Source organism: Procambarus clarkii, chromosome 70 (assembly GCF_040958095.1).
Source record: "Procambarus clarkii isolate CNS0578487 chromosome 70, FALCON_Pclarkii_2.0, whole genome shotgun sequence".
In the NCBI taxonomy this organism is placed as follows: domain Eukaryota; kingdom Metazoa; phylum Arthropoda; class Malacostraca; order Decapoda; family Cambaridae; genus Procambarus; species Procambarus clarkii.
Window position 1 is genome coordinate 30,225,204 of NC_091219.1, and position 18,548 is coordinate 30,243,751.

An 18,548-nucleotide genomic window follows, 5' to 3' on the forward strand; every position below is an offset into this window, starting at 1 on the left:
AAGAATTTAAATAGACCGCCTCATTATCTCGGTTTTAAAAGATGTTTAGCCTTTGTCCCATGAGACGCCAATATGAATATCGATTAATGTTTAAGAACCTTTTATAAATAAAATATTACGAGTGCTAAACCAAAAAATAAAATAAGTACAATAAAACCCAAAAATATTATTTGAATGATTGCGTTATATATGTGTACGTGATATAATTCGGGCACTACTTTGCTTAGCCCGTCATGTTTCTAAAATTTGGACCAATAGGCGTCCAGGTGACTCGTGACAAGTTGTTGTTACAGATGTTGTGGTGCTGCGCTGCTCGTGTGAACTTGCATGAAACTATGGCTATTAGTACTTTGTGATTTTTTGTTGTAAATTTCACTCATTTCCTTTCCTTAGCACTGCATATTAATGCAGATGAATGAATGCGTTTCTGGTGATGAAGACTGCCGCACGAAGAGTTTGCTTTAGTGGAAACGTTTGCAATACGCTATTTCTGGTGGAAGCTTGAAAGATTCTCAACTCTAATCGGTTGTGAGATGATAGAGCGGTGAAGTTTGTGCTAATACCCCAGAAAGTTATGTGTGTTAATACTCCCTGCCATTGGCTTCTTACTTCACCCTTTACGCAGAAGGAACCATCCTGCCAAGGGCGAGCGGCTCCTGGGTGGAGGACTGCTAAACTTTGCTCGGGTTAATGGAAGCAACTTTGCCACTGATCTATGAGCAGTTAACTTTGCTGAGGAGGAAGTAAATGTGTCAGGTGAGCCGGTAGCGTGTCCCGTTACTCATTAGGGTATCACCCAGGAGAAATGATAAAAATTAATTGACAATTGCAGTTTTTAGTGACACTGGTTTTGATAATAGGGTGTGCTTGTGTGTGGAGGTGTATCAATGTGTGGGCATGAGTGGGTGAGTGGGCCACCATGGACTGTATGAGAGGGCCACCATGGACTGTATGAGACCCTGGCCAACAGTCTGTCCAATTGTTTTCCAGGCAGCTGGGGACAGCACAGCAGTTGTTCCACAATACCTTCCACAAGGTAAAATATAGGTTTACATCCTCCTCATTATTGGACTTTGCACTTGCTTCTAAAGTATTTTGTTAATGGTGTTAGGGATAATGAGGTACATTTTCTGCATGTTTTTCTTTAGGCTTTAGTCAAGTAGAGTCCTAACAAATCTTAAAATTAACCTCTTAAGACTAACATATGCAGTAAATAGTAGAATCAAGTAGGAAAACCCTTTCTTAGACCATGTTTTCACAAAGATGAAATAACATACACAGTAATTCAAAATATACGTTACTCGGATCGTAACCTAATCGCTTTTCAGACAAGTATGGACAATAGATCTGCACATCTGCTCTTAAATCTAAGAGGAGACATCAGAAAATAAATTATTAGTAGTAAGCTTATTAACTAGGACCTAATAAACATACATAATGTTTATAATACCTAACAAAAATAAGCTGGGAAGAGAAGCTGCAACCTGTCGAGCCTGGCCTCGGGCCGGGCCTGGGAAGTAGAAGAACTCCCAGAATCCCATCAACCAGGTATCAACCCTCAGTTAATGCATCTAAAGAGTAGGCAGTGGTACTTGGCATATGTTAAAGTTACTACACAAACAAAAAGAGAGAAAAAGATGCAAATTGGAATGAGAATAGCACACTTTTTTAATAGGCAAAGAATACAAATGAAAAAACTACTTGCAAGCAAAAGACTCATTATGCAAACTTGGGAGGAGCTAACAAAATTTTTCCTATGCAAAACCTAGAGCAAAAAAAGTAACAGTATTGGGCCCCTTGTTCAAGGAAAATGGAGCTTTCATTGACAACAATGAAGAAATTATGAAAACTGAACCCCTAAACACACTGAAAATTGACTACCCTGGAAATGAATTCATTTGTGATCCAAACCTTGACTTTGATGTCACCCTAACGTCACTGGGCCTCGAGGTTCCAATAGACAGTGTGTCTTTGCAATCCATCCCAAGCCCAGGCTCATGGAATTCCATGTTCATGAATAATTACTAAAAAAAAAAATCACTGGCCCTAAACATAAATTTGAGATTTACCATAGATACCTGTAATTAACTAAGTGTAGTTACCTAAGTGTAGTCACAGGATGAGCTACGCTCGTGGTGTCACGTCTTCCCAGTACTCTGTCAAATAATGTTTTGAAACTACTGACGGTTTTGGCCTCCACCACCTTCTCACCTAACTTGTTCCAACCGTCTACCACTCTTTGCGAGAGTAAATTTTCTTATCTCTCTTTGGCAGCTTTGTTAAGTTAGTTCAAATCTATGACCCCTTGTTCTCGAAGTTCCAGGTCTCAGGAATTCTTCCCTGTCAATTTTATTGATTCCCGTTGCTATTTTGTATGTAGTGATCATATCGCTTCTTTTTTCTTCTATCTTTTAGGTTTTGATATGTTTAATGCCTCTAACTTCTCCTCATAGTTCTTGTCCTTCAGTTCTGGGAGCCACTTAGTGGCATGCGAGCCACTTAGTGGCATGCCATTACATCTTTTCCAATTTGTTGATGTGCTGCTTTAGATATGGGCACCATATAACTGCTGCATATTCCAATTTGGTCTAACAAAGGTCGTGAACAATTTCTTTAGTATTTCTCCATCCATGTATTTAAAAGCAATTCTGAAGTTAAAAAGTGTAGCATAGGCTCCTCGCACAGTGTTCTTAATGTGGTCTTCAGGTGACAGTTTTCTATCTAGAACCACCCCTAGATCTCTTTGGCAAAATTCTTTAAAGATTTCTCACATAATTTATAGGTTGTGTGGGGGTCTATGTTCTCCAATTCCACAACATGGCATTTATTCACATTAAACTCCATTTGCCAAGTGGTGCTCCATATACTTATTTTGTCTAGGTCTTCTTGAAAGGCATGACAATCATCCAAGTTTGTTATCTTGCCTATTATCTTAGCATCATCACCAAACATGTTCATATAAGTGTATTCCTTCTGGTAGATTGTTTATGTAGATAATGAATATTACCGGTGCAAGAACTGAACCCTGTGGTACTCCACTTGTGACATTCCTCCAGTCCAATACATTGCCTCTTGATTACGGCCCTCATTTTTCTATCAGTTAGGAAATTTTTTATCCATGTTAGAAGCTTACCTGTCACCCCCTCCAATATGTTCCAGTTTCCAGAACAACCTCTTATGTGGAACTCTATCAAAAGCCTTTTTTTTTTAGACCCAGATAGAAGCAGTCAACCCAACCATCTCTTTCCTGTAAAATCTCTGTGGCTCGATCATAGAAACTGAGTAAATTCGTTACACGGGATCTTCCTGATCGAAAACCATACTGTCTGATATTATATATTTTTCTCTGGGGGTTCTACCCATTTACTGTAGTTTTAATTATTTGTTCCAATATTTTGACTATTGCACTTGTCAATGATACAGGTCTATAATTGAGGGCGTCTTTCCTGCTGCCACTTTTGTAGATAGGAACTATGTGAGCCTTTTCCCACACATCAGCTACAACTCCTGTACACAGGGATGCCTGAAAAATCAGTTTTAAGTGGAATGCTGAGCTCAGGTGCACATTCTCTCAGAACCCATGGTGAAACTCCATCTGGACCAACTGCTTTGTTCTTACTTAGCTCCTTGAGCATATTTTCCACTTTGTCTCTAGACACCTCTATGTGCTCTATGTTGTTCTCTGGAATTCTTATTGTGTCTGGTTCCCCCTGAGGATTTAATTTTGTACAAACACATTTGGAACTTTTTGTTTAATGTTTCAAACATTTCATTTTAATTTTCTGTGAATCTGTTTCCCATTTTCAACCTCTGAATATTATCCTTTACCTGCGATTTGTTGTTTATGAATTTATAGAGTAGGCCTGGTTCAGTTTTACATTTGTCCGCAATCCCGTTTTCAAAATTTGTTTCTGCCTCTCTCCTCACTGCCGTATAGTTGTTTCTTGCATCTTTGTATCATTGGTATGTTTGGGAGTTTGGCCTCTTCCTGTATTGATTCCATTTTTGTGTCTTTTGGTCTCTGGCCCTCTTGCAATTTCTGTTGAACCAATCTTGTTTTCTAGTTCTGCAGGTATGTGGTTTGAACATATTTCTAGTGCTACTGAGCTTATTTTTTCCAGGCACTGGTTCAGGTTTGCATTTCTTAGCTGTTCTTACCAGTTTATTTCTGTGAAGTCCTGGTTTATTGTCTGCTCTATGCAGACACGGGCCTGGCGACAATGCGGTTCTTCTGGACTTCTTCAATCTGCGCCCTGGATTCTATGCCCTCATCGGAGGACTGTTGTCTCCTGTCCGGCTTCTGTTGGGGCCGGGTGCCTGGATGGTGGCCCTGGACCGCCATGTCAACTCTTGGCACGTTCTTCTCCAGTTTTCCGGGACTGGCACAGTTGGTGGTGGGGCTTCAAGCTTGCCGCTTTTGTTGCCTTCCCTATTTTGGAATTGGCACATGGTGTATTTACGCATCTTTACCGGATCTTGGTGCCCTGTTTGAGTCTGCTTGGGATTCGGTGTCGGGCCTACCTCGACGACTGGCTGGTGTGGGCTCCCAGTCGGTCCGCTTGTCTGCTCTCCTGGGGTGTGGTTCTTTCCAGATCGCTGGGTTCGGTTTCCTGGTGATCTGGAGGCCGTTCCATATGTTTCCATCCCAGGTTCGGACCTGGCTGGGTGTTGTTTAGGGCTCTTGGGCCGCTCCTCGTCTTTCCCTCCAGAAGTGTTGCTGCGGCTGTGGTCCCACCTTCGGCTGTTCATGAGGGGGTCCCGGGTTGCTCGGTGGTTGCTCGAGCAGTTGTGCGGGAGTCTGAACTGGGGAGTCGGCCCCTGCGGGAGTCTGAACTGTGGTCCCACCTTCGGCTGTTCATGAGGGGGTCCCAGGTTGCTCGAGCAGTTGTGAGGGAGTCTGAACTTCGACGTGCTGGTCTGCCCGCAGGGTCAGGTTTGGCTTCGGCGTTTGTTTGGTTCCTTCGGAGACTCCCCTTCCGCCTCTCTTGCAATCGTTGGGTTAGTTCCTCCGGGGATCTTGTGTTGGTGCTGCATCACCAGCTTCCTCTTTGGGGTTTTCGGGGTTCTGTGCCTTGGCACCTCCCCGAGCCTTCACTCGATGTGTTCACAGACGGGTCATCTCTTGGCTGGGGCTTCGTGACCAGCGCTCACCAGGTCGGCCGGGGATGGTGAGGTCTGTCCGTCCGTTGGGCTCACAGCACGGTCCGGGAGTTCGTGGCTGTCTGGTTTTCGGAGGGTTCGGGTCACTCGGTGCTCTACCATTCGGCTTCATTCGGACTTCTCTGGCGGTACTTTGTCAGAACCACTGGGTTTCTCTTAGGTGTTTGACCTTTGGGGTTGGTCCTCGTAGGGGCCTCGTAGCCTGGTGGATAGCGAGGGGCCTCGTAGCCTGGTGGATAGCGCGCAGGATTCGTAATTCTGTGGCGCGGGTTCGATTCCCGCATCGAGACAGAAACAAATGGGCAAAGTTTCTTTCACCCTGAATGCCCCTGTTACCTAGCAGTAAATAGGTACCTGGAAGTTAGTCAGCTGTCACGGGCTGCTTCCTGGGGGTGGAGGCCTGGTTGAGGACCGGGCCGCGGGGACACTAAAAAGCCCCGAAATCATCTCAAGATAACCTCAAGAAGGTCCCTTAGAATGGCTCGTTTGCTGGATTCTTGAGGTTTGGCTAACCGTGAGGTTCATGTCCGGGTTGTGTCCTGCATCCTGGCGGACAGCTGTCTCGGTTCATTCTTCTGTTCGCGGTTTGGCCAGTCATCGCCGACTCGTTTTGTTGGCTCTGCCGGATGTATGGACTCCTGGCCATGGACGTCTTCGAGTCAGCGTAGTCTTGGCGTCGCTCATTCTATGTGGCGCCCTTTCCCGCCTGCGAGGGGTTCACGGTGGATGCCTTTCGGCAGGACTGGTCGAGGTGGGGGTACTTGTTCCTCTTCTCCCGGTCCAGCTGTTGCTTCGGGTTCTGGCTCGGTTGAAGCCCATTCCCACGAGAGTAGTCCTTATGGTCTTTTGGTGGCCAGCCCAGCTTTATTTTCAGACGCTGCTTGATAGGTGTCCGAATCCAGGGCATCGTGGATTCGGATGTTGATCGTGGGTGTTAACCGTGGGTGTTGACCGTGGGTGTTGACCGTGGGTGTTGACCGTGGGTGTTGACCGTGGGTGTTGACCGTGGGTGTTGACCGTGGGTGTTGATCGTGGGTGTTGACCAACTCGAGACAGGCCTGGAGGAGGCTGTATGGACGGGCAGTGTTGCTACCACATGTCGCACTATTAATTTGTTTTGTTCACTTGTTAGATTACATTACTTGCATTTTCCCACTAGTTATCTTACAGGGTGGGGGGGGGCACCAGGAAAGGAAGTTTCATCAAATTCAATGCTTATTTTTGTTACTTAACCTAATGACTATTATTTATCCTTTTATTCATGACAACATGTTAATGATTTTTTAAGGTTTATGTATGGAAAGTTGATAAGTTTCTAATAATTTTTTCTTCTTTGCAGAGAATGGATATTCCTGAAGGAGCCGTTGTACAGCAATATAAGAAAAGGGTGAATTTTCTGTTGTTGTTCCTATAAATATAATATCTATTACTAAAATATTGTGAGAAATGTCTTTAGTTAATTTGCGAAGTTAATTCCAATACATTATTTGTTTTTTTGTGTGCTGATCTTGAATGTCTATGAAAAACTATTGTGATAAAGGAGAATGGGAACTGTTTTCTACTGATGGAAGACAGTTTTCATTCCATTTCTGTCAGTTTTACTGTTGTCTGTAATGGCACCTGGTGGTGAGTGGTGGACTGTACCATTTTTTGTAATTTCCAACTAGGAGGGGTGCCAGGTTATGGCTGGGATAGTCTCCCCCCCTCCGTTCCATCCCCTCTTCTTTTCCTCACATCCTCATCTCCTCCTCCCCCTCCATTCCATCCCTCTTCACATCCCCCATCTCCCCACATCTTGCCTCCTTCCTCCTCCATCATCCCCCTCCCTCCTCCATCATCCCCCTCCCTCCTCCACCAATCTTCCCCCTCCCTCCTCCACCAATCTTCCCCCTCCCTCCTCCACCAATCTTCCCCCTCCCTCCTCCACCAATCTTCCCCCTCCCTCCTCCACCAATCTTCCCCCTCCCTCCTCCACCAATCTTCCCCCTCCCTCCTCCACCAATCTTCCCCCTCCCTCCTCCACCAATCTTCCCCCTCCCTCCTCCACCAATCTTCCCCCTCCCTCCTCCACCAATCTTCCCCCTCCCTCCTCCACCAATCTTCCCCCACCCTCCTCCACCAATCTTCCCCGATCTTCCCCCTCTTCCCTCATCTTTCCCCTCCTCCCTCATCTTTTGCCCTCCTCCCTCATCTTTCCCCCCTCTCTCATCTTTCTCCCTCCTCCCTCATCTTCCTCCCACTCTTTTCTCCGTTCTTCCCACCTCTTGTCCTCTCATCTCCATCTTTATTTCTTTCTCACAAACCCTATCCTCTTCCCCCTTACACCCTTCTTATGCTCCTCTTCCCCCCCCCCCCCCTGCATTTCCCCTCAACCTTGTCTGGCCTTCAACCTTGCACAGATAGATGTTTTTGTGTGTAATTCCCTAAGTATAGTTACAAGACGAGAGCTACGTTCATGGTGTCCCGCCTTCCCAGTTATATGACAGTACTGTACTTTCTCATATAACGCTTTGAAGCTGCTACCGGTTTTGAAACTATTGATGGTTTTAGCCTCCTACTTTCTGACTTGTTCCAACCGTCTATCACTGTCTGCAAAAGAAAACTTTCTAATATTTTTTGACAACTTTGTTTTCTAAGCTTGAATTTATGATCTCTTGTTCTTGAGGTTACCTGCTTAAAGGGGTTCTGGGAGTTCTTCTACTCCCCTTTGACGTGAGAGAGCTTGGTCCAACAGACTTGCTTTGAGCGGCCTGCAGTTTTGGTATCGCAAAATTTCATGAATAGTTTCTTTAGTATTTTACCATCTTTGTGGTTAAAAGTGATTCTGAAGTTGGAAAGTGCAGCATATGTTCCTCACATGATGTCCTTTATGTATTCCTCTAAAGACATTCTGCTATCCAGAACCACTTCTAGATCTCTTTGTTAGTTTTTTAACCACTGCACTGCTCTGCCCCCAAATATGGCAAATCCCTGGTGCGCAGAAAATAAATTGTCTGCAAATTTGTTTTTGCACTTCTAATAATTTTAAATACCCCTCCCTGATCACATATACGTATGTTGAAATAAAATCAAAATTGTACTTACTTTGGCCACAGTGGGGTCCAGAAAATAGTGGCATCATGGTTTGGTGGTCACCCATGGGGTAGACTCCTGGAACCAGTCGCGCATCAGCTTCAACATGCGCGAGTTGCCACAAATATTTTTTTGTTCATTTTTTCTGCACAATTGCAAATTCTTTTTTTTTTTTCAAATATGTACAGTATATTGAACACGTTCACAATATTCTGGCAGTAGAACATTCGTACTGTTCTAAGACACTGTGTTACATGTATCACAAATGTGTCCACAAACATTGATCATATTTCCAATATTTCATGTTCATATATGTACATTTATAACATATTTACACTACACTATCACACACTATATACATTCCCTATCAACACAATTAGAACTCTGCGAGTGTGTAATATTCAGAGAAGCAGTCGACAGGGCATAGGTGAACTTTGCACTCAATGCACCAGGTGCAGATGCATCTTCGCCTGCGTTCCCTACGTTTTGTGTTCTTGCAGACAACGCAGACATGTTTACCCGTGATCCTGTGCCTGGCATATAACTAAGCTTGTGTACACCCAGCATCTCTTTACCCCCGAGTCTGTCAGGAACTGCGTGTGGCATTGTTGCTGGCACCCTGCGCGTTGCAACAGAGCCCTCCTTTCCAAACTTCACGAGAAGTTGTGACACTAGAACAACACTGTACGTATTGGGGGTCTTTTGCCTGATTTCACGAGATACATATTAAAACAGTTGAGCACTGCAACATCAACGAGAGTGAAAAAGAATTTCTTCGTCCACTTCACAGATTTTGGCACGCACTTGATGGCACCGTGCATCATGTCACATTTATCAACAGCATGTTTACGTTGTAGTCAATGACACAATCAGTTTTATATATTGGGAACCGTGTTGCAAAGTGCACTTTGTCACTGTCCAACATGGCACCGGTGTGAATAGTTGTCAACATATTCACCTCGCATCTGTCCTTCGAGCGCACTGATAAGATTTTGTCACACTTTCGCAGCTGTCAATCACCCACTGCAATACTAATGCCAAACACTGGTATTTTCCTCCTGTGGGCCTTGACAGTGCCACATACGCCGGTGTTGTGGTCAAGGAGGAATCTGGTCAACAAGGGGGCTGGCATAGTAGTTGTCCGTGAACAGTATATGCCCCTTGTTCAGCAACGGTTCCACGAGTGTTTTGACAACACTGCCGGAGAACCCGTGTGGATCTTGACCTGGTATGTCAACGTCTGTACCTGAATACAGTATCATGTCCATGACAATACCAGTTTCGCAATCACATAGTACGAAAAACTTGAGTCGAAACCGGTGCCGCTTTGATGGGAGGTACTGCTTGAACGCCAGTCGTCCCTTGAAGAGGACTAGCAATTCATCAATCACCACATTCTGTCCTGGTACAAAATACTTATGGAACTTTCCTCTCATATCACTAAAAATCTTCTGTACCTTCCAAAATCTGTCCTGTCTGTCTTCATTATCATTGTTCTCAAAGTGCAGGCACCTGAGAAGCAGCAGGAACCTATCACGTGACATGTACCTGTTGAATACGGGGATGGAACAAGGTGGCCTTTGCTCTAATAATCCTGGATCACATGTTTTTCAGAATGCTTCATCATCATGCTCAACACTAAAAACACATGCATTTCCTCATTTGTCATGTCTCCATCGTGTCATGCAAGAGGCAGGTAAAATGCCAAAGTCAATGAGGCTGTGAGCATATCTGTTCGTCTTTGCAACGAGATGGTCCATGAATGCCTTATCAAAATAGTATTCCATAAAATAGTTTTATTTCAGCCATATCACCTGTATAGGGGAATAACGGTGTCACACCAACATCGGTACCATCAAATGTTGGGGCATTTGTCCCCCAAATTTGTGAGACAAAAGTCTTACAATCCTTCCACTAAGTACACCTGTGGGTTTGGTTTTGGCGCCAACACCACGGCCAACATCACCAGGAGCATTAAAAACATGGCTCTGTTGTCTTGTGCTAGAGTTGCGTATAGGTTTGCCAGGGGGTGTATGTTCTGCATAGTGTAGGCTTACCATGAACACCTGATGTCGAGGGAACACTGTCGTCATTGTCCTCTGGCTGCGTGACATGCTGCTGCTTGCTGCGACAGCAAAATCCTGCCTAGTAACCCCATCGCTACTCGTACTCGGTTCGTCAACACTGCTTGTATTGGAGCCTTTGTCATTGAAGCCCGAGAATGATTCATCATATGTACTATTGCTAAATAAACTCTCATCAGAGGACACACGTGGTGGTGACTAGCGGTGTTGATCTGGGGTGGCGAGGCATGCCGGGTGAGGCGTGTGTACTGTATACACTCGCGATCTCCTCCACATCAATCTTCCCCTCACTCGTGTCAGACCTCTGTGTTAGGTCTTTCTCTGGATTGTAGTCTAAATCATCATACAATGTCATGTATTTCATCTTCAAAGTCGTTTTCCTGGACTGCGGCTGACCGTGGACCAGGAGCTCTTAGACGATGAGTCAGACATGGTTGCTTCCTTGGAACTGAGGTTCATGCGCCACGGCCCTGGGGCATGCTGGGATTTTTTTTCAAAATGACGGACGATCACGAACCCTCAGGCATCCATTTTATACCCACGTCACCGCGTACCAGTTTTGAATACGCTATACAGTGGAACCCCGGGTTACGAGCGTCCCTGTTTACAAGCTTTTCGGGTTACGTGCCGATTTGGTTGTAAAATTTGCATCGGATTACGATGGTGTTGATACAGGTACGGGCCGACGTAGCACGTGGTGGCATGGCGATCGCGCCTCAGTTTACCAATGCCTCGCGCCCAGTGACTATCCCGCCTGAATTCTTCACAAGAATTTACAGTTTTTTGTTGGATTTTTGGCCATTTGAGCATAAAAGTTGTTATATATCTCGCCATGGGTCCGAAGAAAGCCAGTGGTAAGGTTCAACCTAAGAAAATAGTTGAGTTTGGTTTAAAAATATTAGGTTTGGTTTAGGAGTTTTTGGGTTATGAGCTGTTTCCAGAAATGGATTAAACTCTTAAACTGAGGTACAGTACCCCAGTGCCTAAGAGATCCCTGAAGCGCATTGCGCACCCCCCGTCAAACGCCTCAAGGCACGTTGCGCAGTGCAGTGGTTAATTCCTTTCTACATAGTTTGTAGGGTGTGTGTGTGTGTGTGTGTGTGTGTGTGTGTGTGTTCTCCTATTCCATGTTTCACGACATGGCGTTCATTAACAGTGAATTCCATTTGCCACATGGTGCTCCAAGCACTTGTTTTATATTGGTCAGTTTGAAGGGCATGACAATTGTCTACAACTCCTATCTTCCTTAGTAGTTTACCATCATCATCAAACATGTTCATATAATTCTTTATTCCTTCTGGTAGATCCTGTATGTAGACGATAAACATTACTGGTTCAAGAACTGAACCCTCCGCTAGTAACACTCCTCCAGTCATATACTGTACTGTACATTGCCCCTGATTACTGCTCTCATGTTTCTGTCAGTTAGAAAATTTGTAATCCATATCACCATTCTCTGTTGTTCCTCCAGAATGTTCCAGTTTCCAAAAAAACCTCTTGAGTGGGATTTTTTTTTTTTTTTTTTTTTTTTTTTTTTTTTTTTTTTGTAGGTCCAGATATACGGTTAACCCAACCATCTCTTTGCTGTAGAATCTCCGTGGCCCTCTCATAAAAAAACTAGGTAGATTTGTTACATAGGATCTTCCTGTTTAAAAACCATAATGTCTGTCTTTTTATGTCATTATTCTCCAGGTGTTCTACCCAATTTGGTTTTAACTATTTTTTCAAGTGTTTTGACTACCCCGCTTGTTAAAGATACTGGTGTATATTTTAGAGGTTCTTCTCTGCTTCCATTTTTGTAGATTTGAACTACATCTTTTCCAAATGCTCAGTTGCATATTCTGTCAGCATCCAAGGTGAAACTCCATCTGGTCCAACAGCTCTATTTCTTTCTAGCCCTCTTAAGTAAATTTTCCACTTACTCTTGATGCACCACTACAGTATGTACTCTATGGTGTTTTCTGGAACTGGCATTGTGTCTGGTTCTCTGAAAACTTCATTTTGCACAAACACACTTCGAAACTTTTAATTTAGTGTTTCATACATTTTCTGTGGAGAGCCCCTTCGGCTCCCCAGAGCTGTACCGGGCTGATGTGTATATATTAGACCATGGCAACAGTCAATCGAAGGAGTTCTAAGCCTACCGGGGACCAGAGCCAGGTTCTGGCTCTGGTCCCAAAATACCACAGTATTCTCAGGATGGGGGACCATTATCCCTGAAATACAGCAACTAACTTTCTGATCACCTGTGCACAGACATCTCCAAAAGAGGAACTACCAGAAAAACCCATAAAACCCTCATATAAAGTAAGTAAAATGTGGGGTATCAATGACAGCCAGTCCTAAGGCTGTTGAGCTATGCCTGACGGAAGTGGTGATTGGCAAGCGAATCCTCTTGCTGGGGCCTGCGACTGGTGGGTGCTTCTTTCTGGGCCTCATGTTCCACAATCCCCTGGGAAAGCACCTAGGGTACCAGAGGATCGTCAGGGCTATCCGATAAAGCAGAACCTCCCAATCGACCAGTGTGTCGACGATGTTGGTGCTGGCTTCTCTGGGGAGAGGCAGGAGGGACGAGTTCCAGGCTCCGGCTGGGACTGAACATCCTTTTTCTATATCCGTGGAGGAGTTTTTGTCCATGTCGAAGCGATCCAGGAGGGAAAATCAGTTAGCAACCTGGGCATATGAGGCATGTAGCGGGACAAGGAAGAGCATCTGCTAGACCCTGTCTGAGGAGAGGCCCGACCAGGGGAAACCAGGAGGCGAGAAGAAACGGTAGGCTGATTGAGGGTGCGCAACCTTTGGAACAGCTCTTGTCAAAGGTTCCCTGCTGCTTTATGATTGATGTCCAACTGGAGGGTCTCAAGGTATACCAGGCAACTCTTGGATATGACCCTGTGAGGGCCATAAAAGGCAGTGAGGTATGGCAGAGCACCCATTATTTTCTCTATCTGTATGAAAATTGTATGACCTGTGTTGCTGCTGTTTGCACAACTTGCTGCATTACGGCAGGTGAGGCAACTGTTGCCCAATACATGGCAAACATAGCATCGTAACACAGGAAAGTTATAGGGCTGGACCCAGGAACAAGTGAAATAAAACAGACAAGGTCCTGTGTAGCACCACCCAGTTTGGGAGGGGCCCATCGATCTTGGCTCGAACCATTGACGCTGCCCCTGCTGCTCCAGTAATCCCACCGATGCACCCCCTAACATTTGCAGAGTGGCCTGGATGTCATCCACTTGCACACTTTGGTTAATTCCCAATCTCCCCATACCGGGCCCAAGACGACAACTCTTGTAACAATATTGTGTAGTGCTTGTCACCACCTAACAGGCCAGTCTCCCAACTTGGTAATGTCAAATAGCTGGTCGTGCAACAGTCTCTCTTTCCTGATTTGTAGCTTCAGTGCTGCACCCCTTCTCAGAGAAGGCACGGTCTCAGGCAGGCAATGTGACCACAAAATTGAAGCCTCCAATCACTGCACTTAGAGTACGAGGATTTGTAAACACTCGCCGACCTGTTGTTGACTGAATTAGGACAACCGCAAACGAGGAGTGAGTTATCACAAGAGGAAGGTCTACTGAAGACACGAGGACATCCTCTTAGCATCTCGCTCTGGGGCAGCATCCGTCGGCTCATTCTTCAACAGACGTTACTCTTTTGGATCTGTTATCAATGTCCAGAGCTCTGGGAGGCATCCATTAAAGAGGCTTAAGCCTCCGCTGGTGCTGTTAGAGTCCCTTAGGGTAACTGCAGTGAGCACACACTGGCCCAAAGAAGCAAGCTGAATTCAAAGTTGAACTTCCAATGAAGTGAAGAAAGAATGCCTAGCCAGGAGCGTTCAATCCGCGTGCTGAGATGGCTGACCGTCGGCAGCCCGAGGAACTGCTGACTTTGCTGATTCTGTTTACACATAGCATACTCCAGTCTAGTGGTAGTTGGGGATTGTGGATAGTCTCTTCAGTAGTTAACAGAGATAATTGGTTGTCCTATTTAATCTAAGGTTTTGCTAGTAGGGGGGGTCCTTGAGAGTTTTGTGTTCTGCTTTGTATGATAGGGAGCTGGTCTCTTGGTTGTGGATAGAGAATTTTCTATGGCTGCCTTCCTCAATATGTGTCAAAATCATTAGCACAGAGCTTATGTTTTGTGGTTTGGGTGAACCATCCAGGTGCATGGTACTGTATGCCGTACCAACCGGGCTGTGGTGGGTATGTGGGCCTGCAGGCCGCTCCAAGCAACAGCCTGGTGGACCAAGCTCTCACAAGTCAAGCCTGGCCTTGGGTCGGGCTTGGGAGTAGAAGAACTTCCAGAACCCCATCAAGCAGGTATCAATCGAGGGCCCTCTCAGAAAATAGTTTCAGTGCTGTCAATGCTTTAATTTTTTCTAGTCTAAAGCCTGTCCTTTTTTTTTTTTTTGTGGAACAAGTGAAATAATATATAACGGCAATATAAATGAAGTTGACTTTTATTATTATTATTAAATGTTGCATAAACCTTTTTCAGCCTTTATACAGTATATTACAAGATGGCCTAACATTGGTTGGGTTTAGTTTTGCCCATTGTTGTAGACACTACTAATACTAAGTTTTTATTTAATTTGTTTAATTTGAGATTTTCTGGGGGGGAGTCCCTCTGGCTCCCCTGAGCTAACTGGGCTGATATGAATGTATTAGACCCTGGCATCGGTCAATGCACATGGAGTTTTAGGCCATCCTGGGACCATGAGCCAGAACCTGGCCACCCTTAGAGAGGCACGAGGAGCAATGGCCTATAGAAACACCTATGTGGTTGGAAACATTCTGTGTCTGCCATCGACTGGGACAGGCACCCAGAAAGGTAAGCGCCCCAAAACAAACCCCTATTCTGGCTAAAATATTGCTACTGAAATCTGAACTAGTGGACAGACCTCCCAAAGGAAAACGAGCAAATGAGCATAATATCACCGCGCCGCTGTCCGTGCAATCCCCCCCCCCCCTTCCCCGGGAGGGATAAGGGGGAGCCCCCAGACCCCCCCCATGCCACCTATCCATACCCCAGTTCTGTGGCTGATGTGAACTGGCAAGGGTTGTGTGCCTCTGGCTCTTGTGTTTCCAGTTCTGTGCCTTGTTGTGTGGTGCAATCTCTGGTGGTGCACGAGGCAGGAGTTAAATCACAAGTACTCGGGCTGCATGCGCCTAGGGTCCCCTTCCCTGGGTGTCCTGTAAGTAGTGCCCTTGGGGCCACCTTCACAAGTCACCTTGGGTCAACCTTTGCAAGGTCTTTTTCTTCTCGGAGATTGGCCGCCCTTAGAGTCAGCTGGGGTGTTTCTTACTCTCCTGTTTGCCTCTGGGTTGGGGTGTAGTTTTGTCTCTGGTTGGGCGCAGGGTACTGACCAGCTAGTTTTCACCTTTCATAGCGATCGGCTCTTTTTCACCTGGACATATTGTCCTCTTGTGGGTTTTTTCTTGTTTTTGTTTTTCCTGCCTGGTGAAGGGTCTGACCTTTTGTTTTGGTCACATCCATTTACTGTATAAACCTGCTAATCCGCACTATATGGGAAGGACTCCCAGCCGGATTAGCACGTTTTCCGGATTAACGTACTTTTTCACCACGGAAGTCCAAAAGTGACCATTTCCAACTATTTTTATACCACAAACAACATAATTTGAATTGCCACATATAATTATAAAATATTCAACTAGAAACCTCAACTTGTTGTGGTTCGTCTTCTTGATTGATGCCACACATCTTGAAGTCAAGAATTCTTGACAATTTATGTAACCAATTCTAACACAACACTAAAATTAACACTTAAAATTACTGTACATTTCATGAGGCAAAGTTAGTTTTGACTGCCAGCTGATGAAGCCTCACTGGTTGAGGGCATGTGGCTTGCCTGTGATGCCTCACTGGTTGAGGGTGTGTGACTTGCCTGTGACGCCTCACTGGTTGAGGGCGTTTGGCTTGCCTGTGATGTCTCACTGGTTGAGGGCGTTTGGCTTGCCTGTGAGGCCTCACTGGTTGAGGGCGTTTGGCTTGCCTATGTTGTCTCACTGGTTGAGAGCGTTTGGCTTGCCTGTGAGGCCTCACTGGTTGAGAGCGTTTGGCTTGCCTGTGAGGCCTCACTGGTTGAGGGCGTTTGGCTTGCCTGTGAGGCCTCACTGGTTGAGGGCGTTTGGCTTGCCTGTGACGCCTCACTGGTTGAGGGCGTTTGGCTTGCCTGTGATGCCTCACTGGTTGAGGGCATTTGGCTTGCCTGTGACGCCTCACTGGTTGAGAGCGTTTGGCTTGCTGTGACACCTCACTAGTTGAGGGCGTTTGTCTTGCCTGTGTTGTCTCACTGGTTGAGGGCGTTTGGCTTGCCTGTGATGCCTCACTGATTGAGGGCGTTTGGCTTGCCTGTGACGCCTCACTGGTTGAGGGAGTTTGGCTTGCCTGTGATGCCTCACTGATTGAAGGTGCTTGGCTTGCCTGTGATGCCTCACCGATTGAAAGCGCTTGGATTGCCTGTGACGCCACACTGTTTACTTATATCAGAAACAGTACTAGCGCCTATATTAAAGTCCTTGGCAACACTTGAAGTCGACCAGCCATTTTCACAAAGTTGTATAACACGTAACTTGTCATTAATTGTTAGGGTAATCTTCTTCCTCTTAACACATACAGAACGATATACCACAAACCAGACATAGTCTTGGCCAAAAATGTTCAGTTACTATGAAAACAAAAAAAATATTTAAAAGTATAACTACTGGCGTGGCACTGTGGTTATAACGTGAGGAACAGGAGCACACGGGCTGTTTGACTTGACCAGGCCTGGACGGGTCCACTTGGGGCAGGCAGGCACGTTACTTAAGCCACCAGGCGTAAAAAAACTCACAATATTTTTGTAACAAACTATAGCTTGTGCAAATTGTTTTTAGGAAACTTGTATACAGTATTTGTTATTATATAATTATTTCCTTAGTTTTTGACTGTGATGATTTGTTCTAAAATTAATGGTAATTCCTGTAGTGTATAGGCCTTTCCACATCCCCCTTGTTTCCCAGGCAGTCCCTCCCTATGCTCCCCTCTCCCCCGACACCACTCGCCCACCCACCCCACCCCCTCCTACACTACGTGCCTAGAGCCACAGCCATACAGGATTAATATGGTATGGCCCAACGCCTGCCTTTTTGATCCGGACTATACGCCGCTTGTCCAGCTTAACCACCATGCTGTGCCGAATTTATTGTGAAATTCCCCCGGTGAGCATGAAATTCCCCAAAAATCTCCCAAAATTATGTTTTCTTCGTAAAATGATAAATTCCCTTCCCTGAACATGTCTATGTAAAAATAAATACCAAATTCCACTTACTTTGGCTGTGGGGACATGGACAAGGTGCGCTGTGATGTCATCAGGGGCTGGTCGCCCGTACGTGACACGCCCAGACACGGTCGTGCGGGTCATTCAAGCACCTGGTGTTGCCACAAATATATTTTAAATTATTTGTTTTATGTATTTCCATTGCGGTTTTGTTTTTTTATCATATATGATGCATATTTGTGTCCTGTACAATTTGTATACAGTAGAATGTTCATAATGTTCCATGGAACTGTGATACATGTCAGTAATGTGTCCACAATAAATGTTTATTTTTGCAATATTACATGTTAAAAATTCACTAAAATTTCAATATGTACAGTTTCACACACTACACAGTAACTCACTGTATTACACATTCAGTACTTCGGAAGTGAATAATAATCAATGAAGTAGACCATGATACACAGCGTGACTTCGCTCTCAGTGCACCAGGTACAGATAAATTTTCGCTTCCTGTTTCTTCATTCTGTGTGCTTGCAAATAACGCACTCACGTACACTCTTGGCTTTAGTACTTGTAGGTTGTATGTAGCCAAGCTTGTAAAGCATAAGGAAGTATTGAAAAGATTATAGGAAAATATAAATTTGTAAGGTAGTCTTGAAAAGATCGCTTTGTATGGTCCCACACAGGAAGAAATTCAGCTAGCCTCAAAGAGTGTCCGTCAGTTAGAAAGAGATTCGGGTATTCTTGAAAATATCTATGGAAAACACCACCACGGAAGCCGCTAACACTGTTCATCTATGCTACTTGTATCAGATGCATCATCACTGAATGCAGAAAATTATTCATCTATGTATCATCTAAATATATTGGAGATAGCATAGGATTGCAGGGTGACGCTCAGAGCTACAACTGGATATGCTCGCTGTATTGTCCTCATAGGTGTT

The 18,548-nt window shown here is 45.0% G+C and overlaps 1 protein-coding gene across 5 annotated transcripts in view; it reads left to right on the forward strand.

Moving 5' to 3' along the window:
• Nucleotides 1–275: 275 nt before the first annotated feature.
• LOC123775321 (trichohyalin) overlaps nt 276–18,548 on the forward strand; it is a 126,627-nt gene continuing 108,354 nt past the window's right edge. For 2 of the 5 annotated variants that reach the window (XM_045770384.2, XM_045770381.2), the window contains exons 1-3: nt 618–756; nt 991–1,036; nt 6,500–6,547. Coding sequence is in view for 2 of the 5 variants with exons in the window: in XM_045770381.2 (XP_045626337.1) it covers nt 6,503–6,547 (45 nt within the window). In the remaining 3 variants the exon portion in view is untranslated. Of the gene's footprint in view, nt 757–990; nt 1,037–6,499; nt 6,548–18,548 lie in introns of all 5 variants that reach the window. The other 3 variants (XM_069311866.1, XM_045770383.2, XM_045770380.2) reach the window with 3 other exon arrangements.